General features: G+C 54.1%; 2 protein-coding genes across 2 annotated transcripts; both read right to left on the minus strand.

Annotated features, from left to right (window-relative positions):
• Positions 1-3,445: 3,445 nt before the first annotated feature.
• On the minus strand, positions 3,446-6,014 carry VOLCADRAFT_89255 (uncharacterized protein; the record flags this gene model as incomplete). Its single annotated transcript, XM_002948970.1, has 3 exons — positions 3,446-3,585; positions 4,299-5,395; positions 5,581-6,014. 3 exons carry the CDS (start codon positions 6,012-6,014, stop codon positions 3,446-3,448), a joined length of 1,671 nt encoding a protein of 556 aa, XP_002949016.1.
• A 1,014-nt stretch (positions 6,015-7,028) lies between these two features.
• On the minus strand, positions 7,029-9,505 carry VOLCADRAFT_104097 (uncharacterized protein; the record flags this gene model as incomplete). Its single annotated transcript, XM_002948971.1, has 3 exons — positions 7,029-8,020; positions 9,189-9,272; positions 9,404-9,505. The coding sequence occupies 3 exons, from the start codon at positions 9,503-9,505 to the stop codon at positions 7,850-7,852; spliced, it is 357 nt and encodes a 118-aa protein (XP_002949017.1). The 3' UTR covers positions 7,029-7,849.
• Between the last annotated feature and the right edge of the window lie 4,175 nt (positions 9,506-13,680).

The raw sequence follows: 13,680 nt of genomic DNA on the forward strand, positions 1-13,680 counted from the left end.
CAGATAGGGGTCGGGAGTATCTTAACGCGGAATTAGCAGCGTGGTACAAGGATAGGGGCATTATTAATCAGACAACCGCTCCATACACGCCACAGCAAAATGGATCAGCAGAGTGTCTTAATCGCACGTTGATGGAGAAGGTGTGCGCGATGCTTTTTCAGGCCGATTTGCCCAAATCTTCTTGGGGCAATGCTGTTATTACTGCTAATTATTTGCGAAACAGGTCTCTAATGATTTGCCTAATACCCCTTACGAACTGTTTTTCGGCTCTAAGCCCGACCTCTCCGATTTGCGTGTTTTTGGTGTTTTTGGTTGTGTAGCGTACGTACACATTCCTAAGCAAAATAGGGATAAGCTTGATAAAGTTGCGTCGCCAGGCATTTTCGTAGGATACGAGGCCGGTTCTAGGGCCTACCGTGTCTTTGTTCCCGAGCTCGATAGAGTAGTAGTAAGTAGGGACGTTAAATTTGATGAGGAATCTGTGCTTACATCGCTATGGGATGATGCTTCCGATGACGAGGTGCAAAACCGAGTAGAAGATGTTAATCCGGTGACGAGCCGGCACCTAGTGGGGTTACCGCCGTTCAAGTGCGTGGGAGCCCTAGTGGTAGCGTTTCGTCAGGTCCTTCTCCACCCGCCCCAGTGTCGGCTTCGGAGGGCGGGGGGGAGAGGTTACCAGTGGATCTGCTGCTTCACCTCCTGCGCCTCCTGTGCCACATGCGCCTCCAGTTCCACTTGTACCTTCGGTTGAATTTGAGGGACTTAGGCGATCTACAAGAAGCAACTTGGGTATTCCTCCTGCTAGGTACTGTGATGTGGCGTTAGCTTTGGGTGCTGTTAATATTGATGAAGAGCCCAAATCGTTGAAGAAGCTCTTAGTCGTCCTGATGCTAGTCACTGGAAGGCTGCGGGTGATGAGGAAGTTAAAGCGCTATTGTCCAATAATACGTTTACACTACAACCGCCTCCACCTGGAGTTACACCCATTCCTCTCATTTGCATCTTCAAGCGTAAGCGGGATGAGCATGGAAACATTGAACGTTATCGTGCACGCTTAGTAGCGCAAGGTTTTCGTCAAGAGGAAGGGATAGATTTTGATGAGGTATTCGCGCCGGTGGGAAAGCACACCACCCTTCATGCTCTGCTTTCTGTTGTTGCTGCGCGTGGTCTAGTTCTGGAACAGATGGAAGTATTATTAAAACAGATTGATGTCCATCCAATCTATTATTAAAACAGAACCCAGATGGACATCAAGACCGCGTTTCTTATTAGAGGAGCCTGTGTTTTGCAGCAAGCCGCCAGGCTATGACCTTGGTGGACCTGATGATGCTTGTTTGTTTCACAAGTCGCTTTACGGTCTGCGGCAGTCTCCACGAGCGTGGTATGTTAAGCTCAAGGAGGAGTTGAGGAAGATGGGCTTCAAGCCTATTGCTGCCAATCCTGCTATGTTTGTCCGTGGCGAGGGGGATGATCGTGTTTATTTCTTGATCAACGTGGATGACTCCCTCACGGCTGCTAAATGTCAAGAATTGGTTAACGAGGTGAAAAGACGGTTGATGGAGGTTTTCGAGATGAGAGACCTAGGGCCTGTTGATCGTTTCGTTGGTATGGAGATCAAAAGAAGCATGAATGAGAAGTGGCTGAAGTTGTCACAGCGGAAGTACACTGAAGGCCTGTTGTCGAAATTTGGTTTTGCTGATGCCAACAGTCGCGCTACACCGCTTTCACCTGGAGTTCAGCTTCGTGTTGCTGAAGAGGGGGATGAGTCTGTGGGCAACGAGTATTGCGAGCTAGTGGGCGGACTTATGTATCTTTAGTCTGGTACTAGGCCGGATATTTCTCAGGCCGTGGGAGCGCTCGCACATCATATGTCGAAACCCACCAAAGACCATCTTTTGACGGCTAAGGGTGTTTTGCGGTATCTGGCCGGTACGCGCGATCTTGGTTTGGTGTTCAAAGGGAACGGTGGCCTGCAGGGCTTTGCCGATGCTGATTACGCTGGTTGCCCTGATACCTGGAGGTCGACCACTGGCTTTGTGTTTTTGCATTCGAACGCGGCTGTTAGTTGGTCCAGTCGTGTCCAGCCTACTGTGGCAGTTTCAACTGCTGAAGCTGAGTACATGGCTGCCGCAGCCACTACACGAGAAGCTTTGTGGTTGAGGCAATTGTTCCTGGAGTTGGGGGTTGATGCTAACTGCGTCAGCATAGCGTGCGATGATAAGGCAGCTATTTCTCTTATCGAGAATCCTGGTTCTTCGGTGCGAACCAAGCATATAGATGTCACTCACCACTTCGTACGAGAGCGAGTTGAGGTTTGCTTTCGTTATTGTGGTACGGCTGATATGGTCGCCGATTGCATGACGAAACCGTTGAGTCATGCGATGTTCAAGCGATTTCGTTTGGCTATGGGAGTGCGATAGTCGAACAGGCTTGCAGACTGCCCGCGTGGGAGTGTTGAGGAAAATATTGTCCGGTCAGTTTGTCGCCTGGTGCTTGCGTGATACTTGGTTTCTGGATAGAGTGGAGCCATCTTCCGTACTTGCTGATCGACTGTCGAACTCGTGAATAAATAGGAATGAGCCAGCAATTATCTTTGGTCTGGCATGCTTCTAGAGTAGTGAGTTGTGGCTGAGCTGAGCCGTTAGTCGCTTTGTAAACGCTCTGGCAATCACTATTGCGTCCGATCCATTTAGCCTTCAAGACTTACCGTCTTACATGTCACCATCGATCCTCTGGTAGTTCCAGAGACACGAAGAATCGGGGGACATGTGGTACTGGGAACCAGAATCCAGCACCCAGCTGTCGTCGGCGTCGCCATCTGCGGGAGCAACGGCGTCTCGAATTCCAATGCCAGACTTCTTAACACGCGTGCAGAGATGACGACAGGCGCCTCGATAAAGACGTAACCCTTTTTCCGTACACCTCGGAGATTTTCTTCTGCAAGACGACCGGAGGGCCCTGACTCGAAGTCAGCCCCACCCTGGAGTTAGTTGGTACCGCTTTCATGTACTTCCTCAAAGATACTGCTTCTCTAGTACTGTGATGTTTTATTTGTTATATTCAAGATAACTGAACTGAACTTGAAAGGCGCCACCACAGTTGCCGGTGCCATTAAAGGACACCCGTCCTGGGACACAGGCTCAGGCACAGAAATAGACTTAAAGGGTTACATAAAACATAGCTATAAGCGTAAATAAACAAAGCCATCGAGCTTGTCCTGGACCCGAGCCATCTGCTTGCATCGCGAAAACCACGCGTCGCGCGACGCAATGTCAGTAAAGTTTGCCATCGTCACAAAACAGCAAAGCAAAACACATGTTGGTAAAACAAACAAAAACGGGGATAACGGCTCGCCGGTCAACACCCTCGCTCGCGGTTGAGTTTCTAAAAACACAAAGGGGCTAATGTCTCAACACAGCTATCAAACATACACACATCTATATGACTACTCCACAATAACACAGTAGTCCTCATCGTCTTCCAACTGAACCGCCGCCATGCCAGCCGTCCCCGCGCCGATGCCCGTCTCCGCCGGCTGAGTCCGCGCGCGCGGCGCCAGCGGGGGCAGGCCTGTCGCCCGGGGCCCTGCCGATGAGCGCAAATACCGGTCAGCTTACAAGCAGCCACAAACAGAGACATTGGCGCTCATTGTCCTCTGCATGTTACATCCTGCCATACTTCTGCAGTATAAACGTCCCTGTACCACGATGTGCCCGCCAGCCAGCCAGAGCTGTCACAGCCCCATTTCCCCCCTCCCCTTCCTCTGGCATCCCTTCTACCTTGTAGGGAGCACCGAAACTGCGTTTCCGGAGAAAGAGCCGCACGGCAGCGAACTCGTACGGCCCATCATGGCAGCACCGTAACCTTCACTGAGGGTCCTTTCAGACCACGAACGACACACACATACATACATACGTACATACATACACTTATACACACGCGACAAGATACGATAGATCCGGAAGACACGCTGGCTGCCCTGACGCAACACGACACGGCACGGCACGGCAACTAACATCCCCGCTTTCCCGCTCCCCATCCCCCGGACCCGGCGTGGCCTCAACCCCCCAACGGAAAAAGAAAGCGACGAAGAGACACGTACGAGCGGTGGTGATTTTCAAAGAATGATTAGTTCTGGCTTCGAGCAGGTGCTTATATATGTCATGGTAAATTACAGGCCTAGTTCCCCTTCATGCAGGGACTTCTTCTTGTCAATCCTGCCCCCCTGTAACACTCGAGCTAATTTACAGCAATGCCACGCTTCCAGCCAATCAAACCCGATCCGCGTCATGCCCCACGTGTCGCCGGTTTCCTCTTCTTCTTCCGACCCGGCCCCCTGGCGGGCGCCAGCTCGCCTCCGACCTCGGCCCCACTCCCAGCCTCCTCCTCCTCCTTTGTGTTCATGCCCGGCTCGTCCCGCTGCCGCCGCCGACGCCCACCCTGCAGGGGCTTAACCACGCGGTCTGTGAGGCGCCGCCGGTCCGTGGGACGGGCCGCCCGCGCCTCTGGCGAGGCGACGAGGCCCTCACCACTGCTGCTGGTGTTCCGCTCCAGGTGACGAGGCACACGGGGCCACTCTGCCACTGTGACGGGGCGCCCCGCCACTGTGGCTGCCTCCCTCCTCCGCGCCAAAATGCCCAGTATGTGATCCATGCTGCTCTCCAACTCCGCCCATTCCCCCGACGTCAGCTCCTGCTGCAAAGCATCCAACTGGGAGCACAAGTCACGAGCCTTACCGCGCCGCGTGCCGTCAAAGAGCACACTGGCTGTGGTGCACATCACCGCGGGCCCCTCATAGCGCCCTGCACCCTGTGCAAGCTCCCGCATAAGACGCGCCTCTGCCTTGCCGATGTGCATGCAGCCCTCCAGGCTGCCTGGCGCGGGCGCCCACTTCTCAACCGGGGGCATGGTCCGGACCTCCGCCTCATAGGCGGCGAGGGGAAGAGAATGTACCAACAAACGCAGGTCCGCCTCACTCACGGGCCCAGCATAGACGACGGGTCGTTGGTGCCGGCTGTCGCCACGTGCGTAGGCCCGCCAGTTCTCCGGAAGCGCCTTGCTGACAACTGCGCTGTGCATGCACATCCCGTGTGCAGCAAAGAGGGGGCAGGAGCAGACAATCACGTCGTCTCGGAAAGTCACGGTAGCGCGCAGCTGGCACACGGCGGGCTTCTCCATCCCAGCGTCCCGAGATGTCCGGGACAGGCTGCGGAAGAGGACGGCATCCGGTGGCAGCACCGTCACCAACTGACCCACGTTCTGGAGGGCGACAAGGGCGCCCGCCACGATGCGCTCCTGTGCTCCGACGCAACCACCACCGTGCAGCTGGTATACGGCACGAAGGTGGGAGCAAACGATGCCCACCACCGCGACACGGCACGTACATGTGCTGTCGCTGAGACAGGCGATGTAGCCCCTCATGCGCTTTCCACGCTGGCGGTGAACGCAACCAGCCCCACTCGACTGACATACTCCCCCTTGACGACGAGTACGGGCTGCCGTGCATTCACGTCGCGCTGTAGTTCTCGGCGGGGTTGCCCGCCGAGTGGATCTACCCTTAGGTTTGCTGGCGCAACGTACCGGCCACCTTTGTACCGTGTCATTGCGAAGTTTACACGCTGCCGTGGGCTGGAGCTGAAGCCCATGCATGTGCCCACGCTGTTCGAGCTGATGTTGAATAACACCTTCCTGGCTCTGATGGTGGGCGATACTAGAGATATCGGCGCAGTCGGCCCCGGGTGGGCCAGTGGACGCGCCAACGCAGCAAATGCTGGCAGGTCCGGATGGGGTGGAGGTGCCCCGCCCTGTGCGGCGGTCTGCGCCCCGGTGTGCTCGACAGCAACACCGGTGCCCGCGACCAGTCCTGCTGCGCCAGCGCCACGGACGACAGTATCGGACATACTGTCACTGTCCGAAGCCGTGTCGCTGGCGCTGCCGCTGTCGCTGCCGGCAACGAGCTGGCCATACCACGAATCATCACTACCTATAGAGCTATGTGATTCGGTGTCAGACATTTTGTTTATTTACGCTTATAGCTATGTTTTATGTAACCCTTTAAGTCTATTTCTGTGCCTGAGCCTGTGTCCCAGGACGGGTGTCCTTTAATGGCACCGGCAACTGTGGTGGCGCCTTTCAAGTTCAGTTCAGTTATCTTGAATATAACAAATAAAACATCACAGTACTAGAGAAGCAGTATCTTTGAGGGTGGGGCTGACTTCGAGTCAGGGCCCTCAGGACTGCGTGCCTTCCTTCTCAGTGCGTTTCTTCTTAAAGCATTGTTCCTCTGTGTGGTTGTCTTTGCCGCAATAACCACATTTTGCTCCTGGCGTATTTCTCGAAGTAGTTGCCGATGTCGATGTACTCGCCCCGGAGTTACCAGGCGACTTACAAAAACGCGCCTTATGTCCGGTTTTACCGCAGTTGTAGCATTTAGCGGTATTTTGGCGAGAGAACAGGGCGACGGCAACGGGTGCCGTAGTCGCACTATTCTTGGTCGCCTGCTCGACCGGCAATAGAACCTTCTCCAAAGCAAGTAGATTAGTAGGCATGGCACCCATAAGCAAATGTTGTCGAGCCACTTCGAAGGAGCTGCTTAGACCTAGCACAGCTTGCAGAACGATGGCGTTGTTGTCGTTAGCCAATGCTGAACCCGCTTCCTGCAGCTCGCTCACAACGTTCTTGACGCGCGACAGGTACTCAACCACAGACTCGGAGCCGGCCATCTTCAGCGTCGTGAACCTTTGCTGCGATGACAGCTGCCGAGTGCTGCAGCTCGCTGAGTAGCTCCGGTGCATGGCGTCCCATAGTTCCTTGGCTGTCTTGCTGCTGTCGGAGTAATCCAGCACATTCTCGGTCAATCTCAAAGTGATTTCCGCGTGAGCCTTGCGGTCCAGCTCCTGCGCGGCGGCGTCGCCAGCGGGGACGCCCTTCTCGATAACGACGACAATGACGAAGATGACCAGCGAAGCGTGTAGGCAGGATCGCCTAAATCGATACCAACTGAAAGGGAATGGACTCCGGTTCTGGTTGGGATGTCAAGATGGTTACACTGTTGGCCGAGCGACTTAAGCCTGCTAACAACCTACAAGATGCAACAACGATGACATAACAAGCTAAACAACAACAACGACTTAAATAGTTATCCAGAGCCTAGGCGGCGCCGAAAGGTCGTACATTATCCCTAATCCAAATGCGTGTCCACGAGTCAAGTGAACGACTTAACAACTAACGAGAAAACCTAACACCGAGGGTAATTAATAACAAGAGGTGCTGACGGGTCATGGCTTTACAAACCTTAACTACCTGGAGCACCATGCACGTGTCTTGCACATACGCAGTCACCCACATAACAATCTTTCCACCTAACAATTCCGCCCACTAGGTGCACCCGGCGACTTAGTGGTAAATGAGCCCACCGGGTGATGCCATGGTCGGGGTAATGGCCATACTTGCATCCGTGTCCATGTGTGGGCGCTACTTACACATACACCACGGTGCATTCGGTATAGTACTATTTCTATGTTGTAGTAGTCCGTCCTATCTCACATGCATACACACACACACACCGGATATCAGACATGTAGAACATACATTTGGATGGAGATATCAAAGGTTGCCTTGCGAATCTGCCTTCACCACAATAACAAACTTTGGTTCCCCTTCCCGCCGTCCTCCATTCCGTGTCGGAGCAAAAGCGACAACATCGATGCAGCCCCAGCAGTCCGCCGATCCATTGCTAGCTATGCCCATACAGTATATGCCACGAGATGCATCATGCAGCGACCACTCCCTAGTCGACTGTTTGCAGGTCGGTCCGTCGGTAGGTAGGTAAGGCAGGTGGATAGGAAGATCAGGTCTGTGTCGCCGTCTGTGTCAGCGTCACTTCTCCAGAGGGCCCGTCACTTGGGCCCGGTCCTGCAACCACTTTCAACATTCCCACCACACCCCTCACTGTGGGGTTCACCAGCACGCTCAAGCCGTTAGCCAGCCTCACCACCACTTGCACCACAGGTATCACCACCTGCAAACAGGAGAAAAGCCCCGCCAAAGGGGGTTCATTAAGTAGTGGGCACATACCGGAGGGGGATGGTGGTGCAGAAGCCGCAATGGAGTTCACTCTAGGTCAACAAAACCAGTGAGTGGACAGTGAGCGGGGCAGCTGAAACTCAGTGGAAAGATATCCCGACGAATGGATAGGTTCCTAATCTGACAGGTTCCGGAAGGGAAGGGGGACATGGGATGTAAAGGACACGTACTTGCAGTACAGTAACGTGGCTGTCGTACACTATGGTGCACACATCATCTATGAATACATTCTAAAGTGCTCCACCAGCATTTTGAGAGGCATTTCCAGCGGCCAGCAGCTACTGCAAATAGTAGCTTACTCCTTCCTCAACTGTGGGAGTTTTAGGAGTTGAGGCCATTGGGTTTGAGAGCCATGCTATGGCCTAAGTATACATGTAAGGGACTCGATTTCAAGCAAGACACCTTAAGCAAGGTATGGGATGTCTCAGTCGATAATCAGCTGGTGTGAGCTGGTGCCTGGTATAAGTGTGCATGGTATGTCTCTTCATTCCCATCAGCAGAAAGATGCATATAGGTAGGTAGGTAGGTAGGTAGGTAGGTAGGTAGGTAGGTAGGTAGGTAGGTAGGTAGGGAGGTAGGTAGGTAGGTAGGTAGGTAGGGAGGTAGGGAGGTAGGGAGGTAGGGAGGGAGGGAGGGAGGGAGGTAGGGAGGTAGGGAGGTAGGGAGGTAGGGAGGTAGGGAGGGAGGGAGGGAGGTAGGGAGGTAGGGAGGTAGGGAGGTAGGGAGGTAGGGAGGTAGGGAGGTAGGGAGGTAGGGAGGTAGGTAGGTAGGTAGGGAGGTAGGTAGGTGCCTCAATCAGTACCACTGTCCTACCACTAGTAGCTGGCCATCGCTGAAAAGGTATATCGGTGAATAAAGATCACTGAATTATAATGAATGAAGATACTGGCTCAGCGTTAACACGTTTTTGTGTTGTCGCAACTACACGATTACCTACTCAACCACATAACCCTTCCTTTGTCGTAGTGGTGAGAGGCAGGGGCCACCCCGCAGGCCCTTGCCCTTGCCCTTGCCCCCACCACCCCAGCTGGTCCCGTGAGAAACACAACAGCGCTGGGTGTACAACATTATTGCTGTGTCATTATGTTCACCAACGTGCCCACCGTATAGGTCGTTATGGTCTGCGTCTTCGCTGGGAACAGGTAACGCTTTCCAGGCTGTATGGTTGCTTCCACCAGCAGCGACTTCTGCAAGCACGTAAGGATTTCGAGTAATAAAAAGGAAAAGGGTTATTCGTGCGGGACTCCTTACAGCAATTAACGAAACTCATACCATAATCTGAGGAATACAAGGCAAGCAGATTGCCTTACAGACTTACCCCCGTTGTGCCAGTGGTGTTGTAGTAGAAAGTGGCGACTTTCAGTGTTTGTGTGCTGTTGTTGGTGAACTCCACGGAATCAATTCGGTCAGGAGTCCTCATCTTCAATGAAATTAGGGTTAGGATGCAGCAGCTGGACGAGCGAGGTCGCAAATTAAGCAGTTGCAAGTATGCGCGAACGACCACGTGCCCTCGTAAATAAAATTCAGATGCTATCTCTGTGTTGCATACTGCTAATGTTTTCAGCACACAGCTTGCTATTTATCCTGATTTGGGTTTACCAATCGTCGATTACCCGAGGGGCCTTGTATTATTCGTGCCAGAGGATTGCAACCGACGGATCCCATGCCCCGAGCCCGCTGCTGCAAATGCCCGGCGCTACTGACGGCTTCCTATCGGCAAACCCCGGACGAGCCCGCCAGATGACCCTGCTGTTGCGCCGTGATTGTGGCTGACCGGCCTTCGCCGCCAGCCTGGTAGGGGCGAGGCCTGCTCGGGGCGTTAGGGGCCGGCCGATCGTTGTCCCGCAAGTTGCCATACCGCCTGCCGAGTTGATTTTAGTTTAGAAAGTACACAGTGTAAAATTTTTTATTCAATGCTCGATGGTAAGGCATTAAGGCTCAAGGACTGCTAGTAAGGCAGGGACGTCAGACATGCATGCTGAGGATTACGCTAAAACATATGAGGCTGGCCCGCTGGCTCTGCTCTTCGTGAGTCTGGAGCCCACTGTAACAATCACACACACATATGAAAAAATGTTACGGCAAACGGGTTCGCACCCCTTCCCGAGAATCTGAAAACTTTTCATCATCCAATACTGCGTTTCCCGCCTTTATTTTGTTTGACTTGTCCACCTTCCCTTTCGACGTAAGGAGTACGTTTTCGGGCAGATTGTTTCTGGTGGCGATATTCTCTGTACTAGTACCGCTTGACAACCTTTCTTTTCTCTTTGCTATAATAATGCGGTTCATGCGCCGTCCGGCTCTCTGCGCCGTGCAGTTCGCAAAGGTCGTAACAATCGAAACAAGTCAACGACGAGTCGTTGAGGGGGGCGAGCCCTTGTTAGAGCCAGGAGATTCCACGTGAATTGAACACCCTGCACCTGGCTCAGCAAACAAAAAGGCAACGGCGTCTTACATACAGTCGCCTGCCATGTACTGATCTGCAACACATCGCCGGAGGTCTGCAGCTGTCAGCGCAGCGTCCAACCCATACTGCGTTTCCCGCCAGATCGAGGGCAGCCGGCTGCTGCAGAGCCGACCCCGGCTGGAGCAATGCAGAAGTCAGGACTTGTACACGAGCGACAATGAACGCCGGTACAGGAGGATTGCCCAGGACATGGAGCACTTTACACAGTATCCCGGCATGAAATGTAACACTGTTCAAACGCCATCCAGGATCAGGACAATTTATGCGGCCTTTGACAACCTTTGCCGCACGCGTGGTTTCGTTGTCAAGGGAGCTGCCACGATTGTAGGCAATTGACGACAAAAACATCGTGTTCGACGTTGATTAAATACGTTATCCTGCACCGCACCTGCATCCTATCAACCCCCTAAGGCAGACAATGAGCTTGAACAATAGCGACTCGGAACGGAGATCTCTTCAGACGGCAAGGACACTTGATTTCGACTCATGCGACGCAGTTGCCGAGTTATGGCTAAGCAGGGGCCCTGTGTTTCAGAACCGCTGAACCCTTTGTGCCCTTCCTCGGCACAAACTCCGACAGCACTTGTCAAGCATGACTACGTTGAACTCATGCAACTCTGTCAAATCGCTTTTATCAAAATGTCCTCTTCCACACGTTGGGCCGTCAATCCAAGTCCCGCCAGTTACCAGGACACACGAGGATACATGTCGTACTTTACTGCACCGCAGGTTTTCTCAATTTATCTGTACGGCAGGCACCGTCATGCCGTTACGCCCGTAAACTTTTGCCTACTGCAGGCTCGCTTTGATTGTGTTCTTTCTTCAATCCGTTTGATGGCACCTTTCAGCAGCCCTTCCTTTCATTGCACTAACGAGCTGCACCACATTTGATTACGACACGAATTCAACACCATCACCGTCACGCGTCGTGTGTCAGGTTTTTAGTCATGCGTGTCACAACGCCTTGTCGTTGTGTAGCATGTACGGTGCTGTCGTACATGGCACGCAGAAGCGACATGCCATGAAGCCAAGCACGCACGGAAACCAAGGACCACGCCGTACAGCTCTCTTCCACCGCACCCGCATGCCGTACAGCATGGGGCCCCATGGATGCACAGAAATACATGCAGACCGACAGAGATAGATAGATAGATAGATAGATACAGACAAACAGGCAACACAGCCGGTTTCTGTCCCAGCCATCGAGATAAACACATCATGTTGTTATTTAAGGTAAAGCCAATGATCGAATTACGCGCCGTGCCGTACAACTGCACAACCGAACCTTCGGATGGACACGCACTACCCAAAGCCAGTAGCAGTAGCTTACCGACCGGGCCCCCGGGGGGATACATTTAACATATTTCGGGTTTCGGACGTTGGGGGGAATAACACCCGAGCGGTAACGGAAGGGGGGACTAGGCACGGCAAACACATACACACATACATACATGTACCAATATGTACAACGCCCACATGCCGCACCAGGAAGTCACCCGCCCCGGGGACGCGCGCTGCCTGGTTCCTCGCTAGTGAGCCGCGGAGCCATCACGTGAAGGCTCATTCCCCCAGATCCCCCAGATCAAGGGGGGTGATGGGAGGACCCCTGGGACGGCCTCCCACCCCTCCTCCCACCCCTCCTCCCACCCCTCCTCCCACCCCTCTTCCCACCCCCCTAGTCGCTCTTAGAGCGCCAGGCATATCCCCACCCTCTCACTGCGCCACTGGAGGTACGGGTTGATGATACGGACCACCCGGGGAAGGGAAGGAACCCGCGGCTGCTGCTGCTGGTGCTGCTGCTGTTGGGTTATGTCGTTGGGGGGGTGGTTGTGTGTTCCCCCTCCCACTCCAAATACCCGGTAGATGTGGTAGCGGGGGCCCTCCTGCTGCGCGAACAGCCACTCGCGGTGGCTCACCTGCCCGCCGGGACAGGACCAGGACCAGGGAGGGGCAAGGGACAAAATGACGTAAGCGGAGGAGGAGGACGGAAACGAACTCTAAAACCCATTTGCGCTTGCACGTGTGACCCATGGGTCAACAACTTCTGCTTGTGAAAGCTCTGCGTGTGGTACTGTAGCCGCCTTAACCCTCAGGGCCAGACGGAGGGCTTCGAATCATTCCGGTTCAGTTCAGTGATGTTCCTGACCCTGAGCAACTCTGAGTGGGTGGGTGGTTGAGTGAGTGAGCTAGTGTGTGATATCGGGGGGCGGGGGACTAATTTCGACACAGGGGGAGCATCCACATCACAGGGGGCGGGGAGAGATTCGGCGGGGGACCCCCAACTGGGGAGAGGGTGCAGGGGCGGGGCGCCTGAGCTCTTTCTCCCCCCCCCAAGAAACGGCGGAGTAGCAGCAGCGCAGGCAGCCACCACCGCCACCTCATTCGTCACCCCTCATTCACCACCCCCCTTCACCACCACCACACACCTCAAAGTAGGTCTTGTCCCAGCTTCTGGTGGCCTTGACCTCAATGTACGACACTACCTCCCCTGTGTCCGTCCGCCGTACAACAAGGTCGTACGGCAATCGCTGCTCTTGTTGTGCATTGACCCACTCCACCACGTCGCCTGTGGGCGTGTTGGTGTTGACGATGATGATGATGATGATGATGGTGATGGTGGTGATGATGGTGGTGATGGTGGTGGTGGTGATGATGGTGGTGATGGGGGGAATGACCGATAACGGCCGTCTAACATCCAACAGTACTCCGAATGAAATTACAGCCGTACAGCAGTACAGCAGTACTACAACACGAAGTCACCCATGATTTCCCATCAGGTTGACGGCCGCCGTAAGTCCGCCAACAAATAGTTTGTTGCCATCATGTGGTCGCACTGAAAGGGAAATTCATGTAATGAAGTCCCCACCCAGGGTTGTGTGTGTATATGTGTGTGTGTAAGCCAAGGGTTTGGGCCGGGAGCCTGAGTATCCTGAATTCTAAAAACCCCAGTCATCGTCACATTCATTGTTACACTCGGCAATTTGTGTGTGTGTGTACCTCTGTGTCGCCGCTGGATGTTCCCCCCACCCCCTCAACACCCACAACCCCCCGGGCCCAACCCCACCCCTCTGGAAGCTTCCAGAAGTGTGTCCCCTCTCTCCCCCTTGTGTCCACCCCCACCCCCCCAC

Source organism: Volvox carteri (genome assembly GCF_000143455.1).
Source record: "Volvox carteri f. nagariensis unplaced genomic scaffold VOLCAscaffold_12, whole genome shotgun sequence".
In the NCBI taxonomy this organism is placed as follows: domain Eukaryota; kingdom Viridiplantae; phylum Chlorophyta; class Chlorophyceae; order Chlamydomonadales; family Volvocaceae; genus Volvox; species Volvox carteri.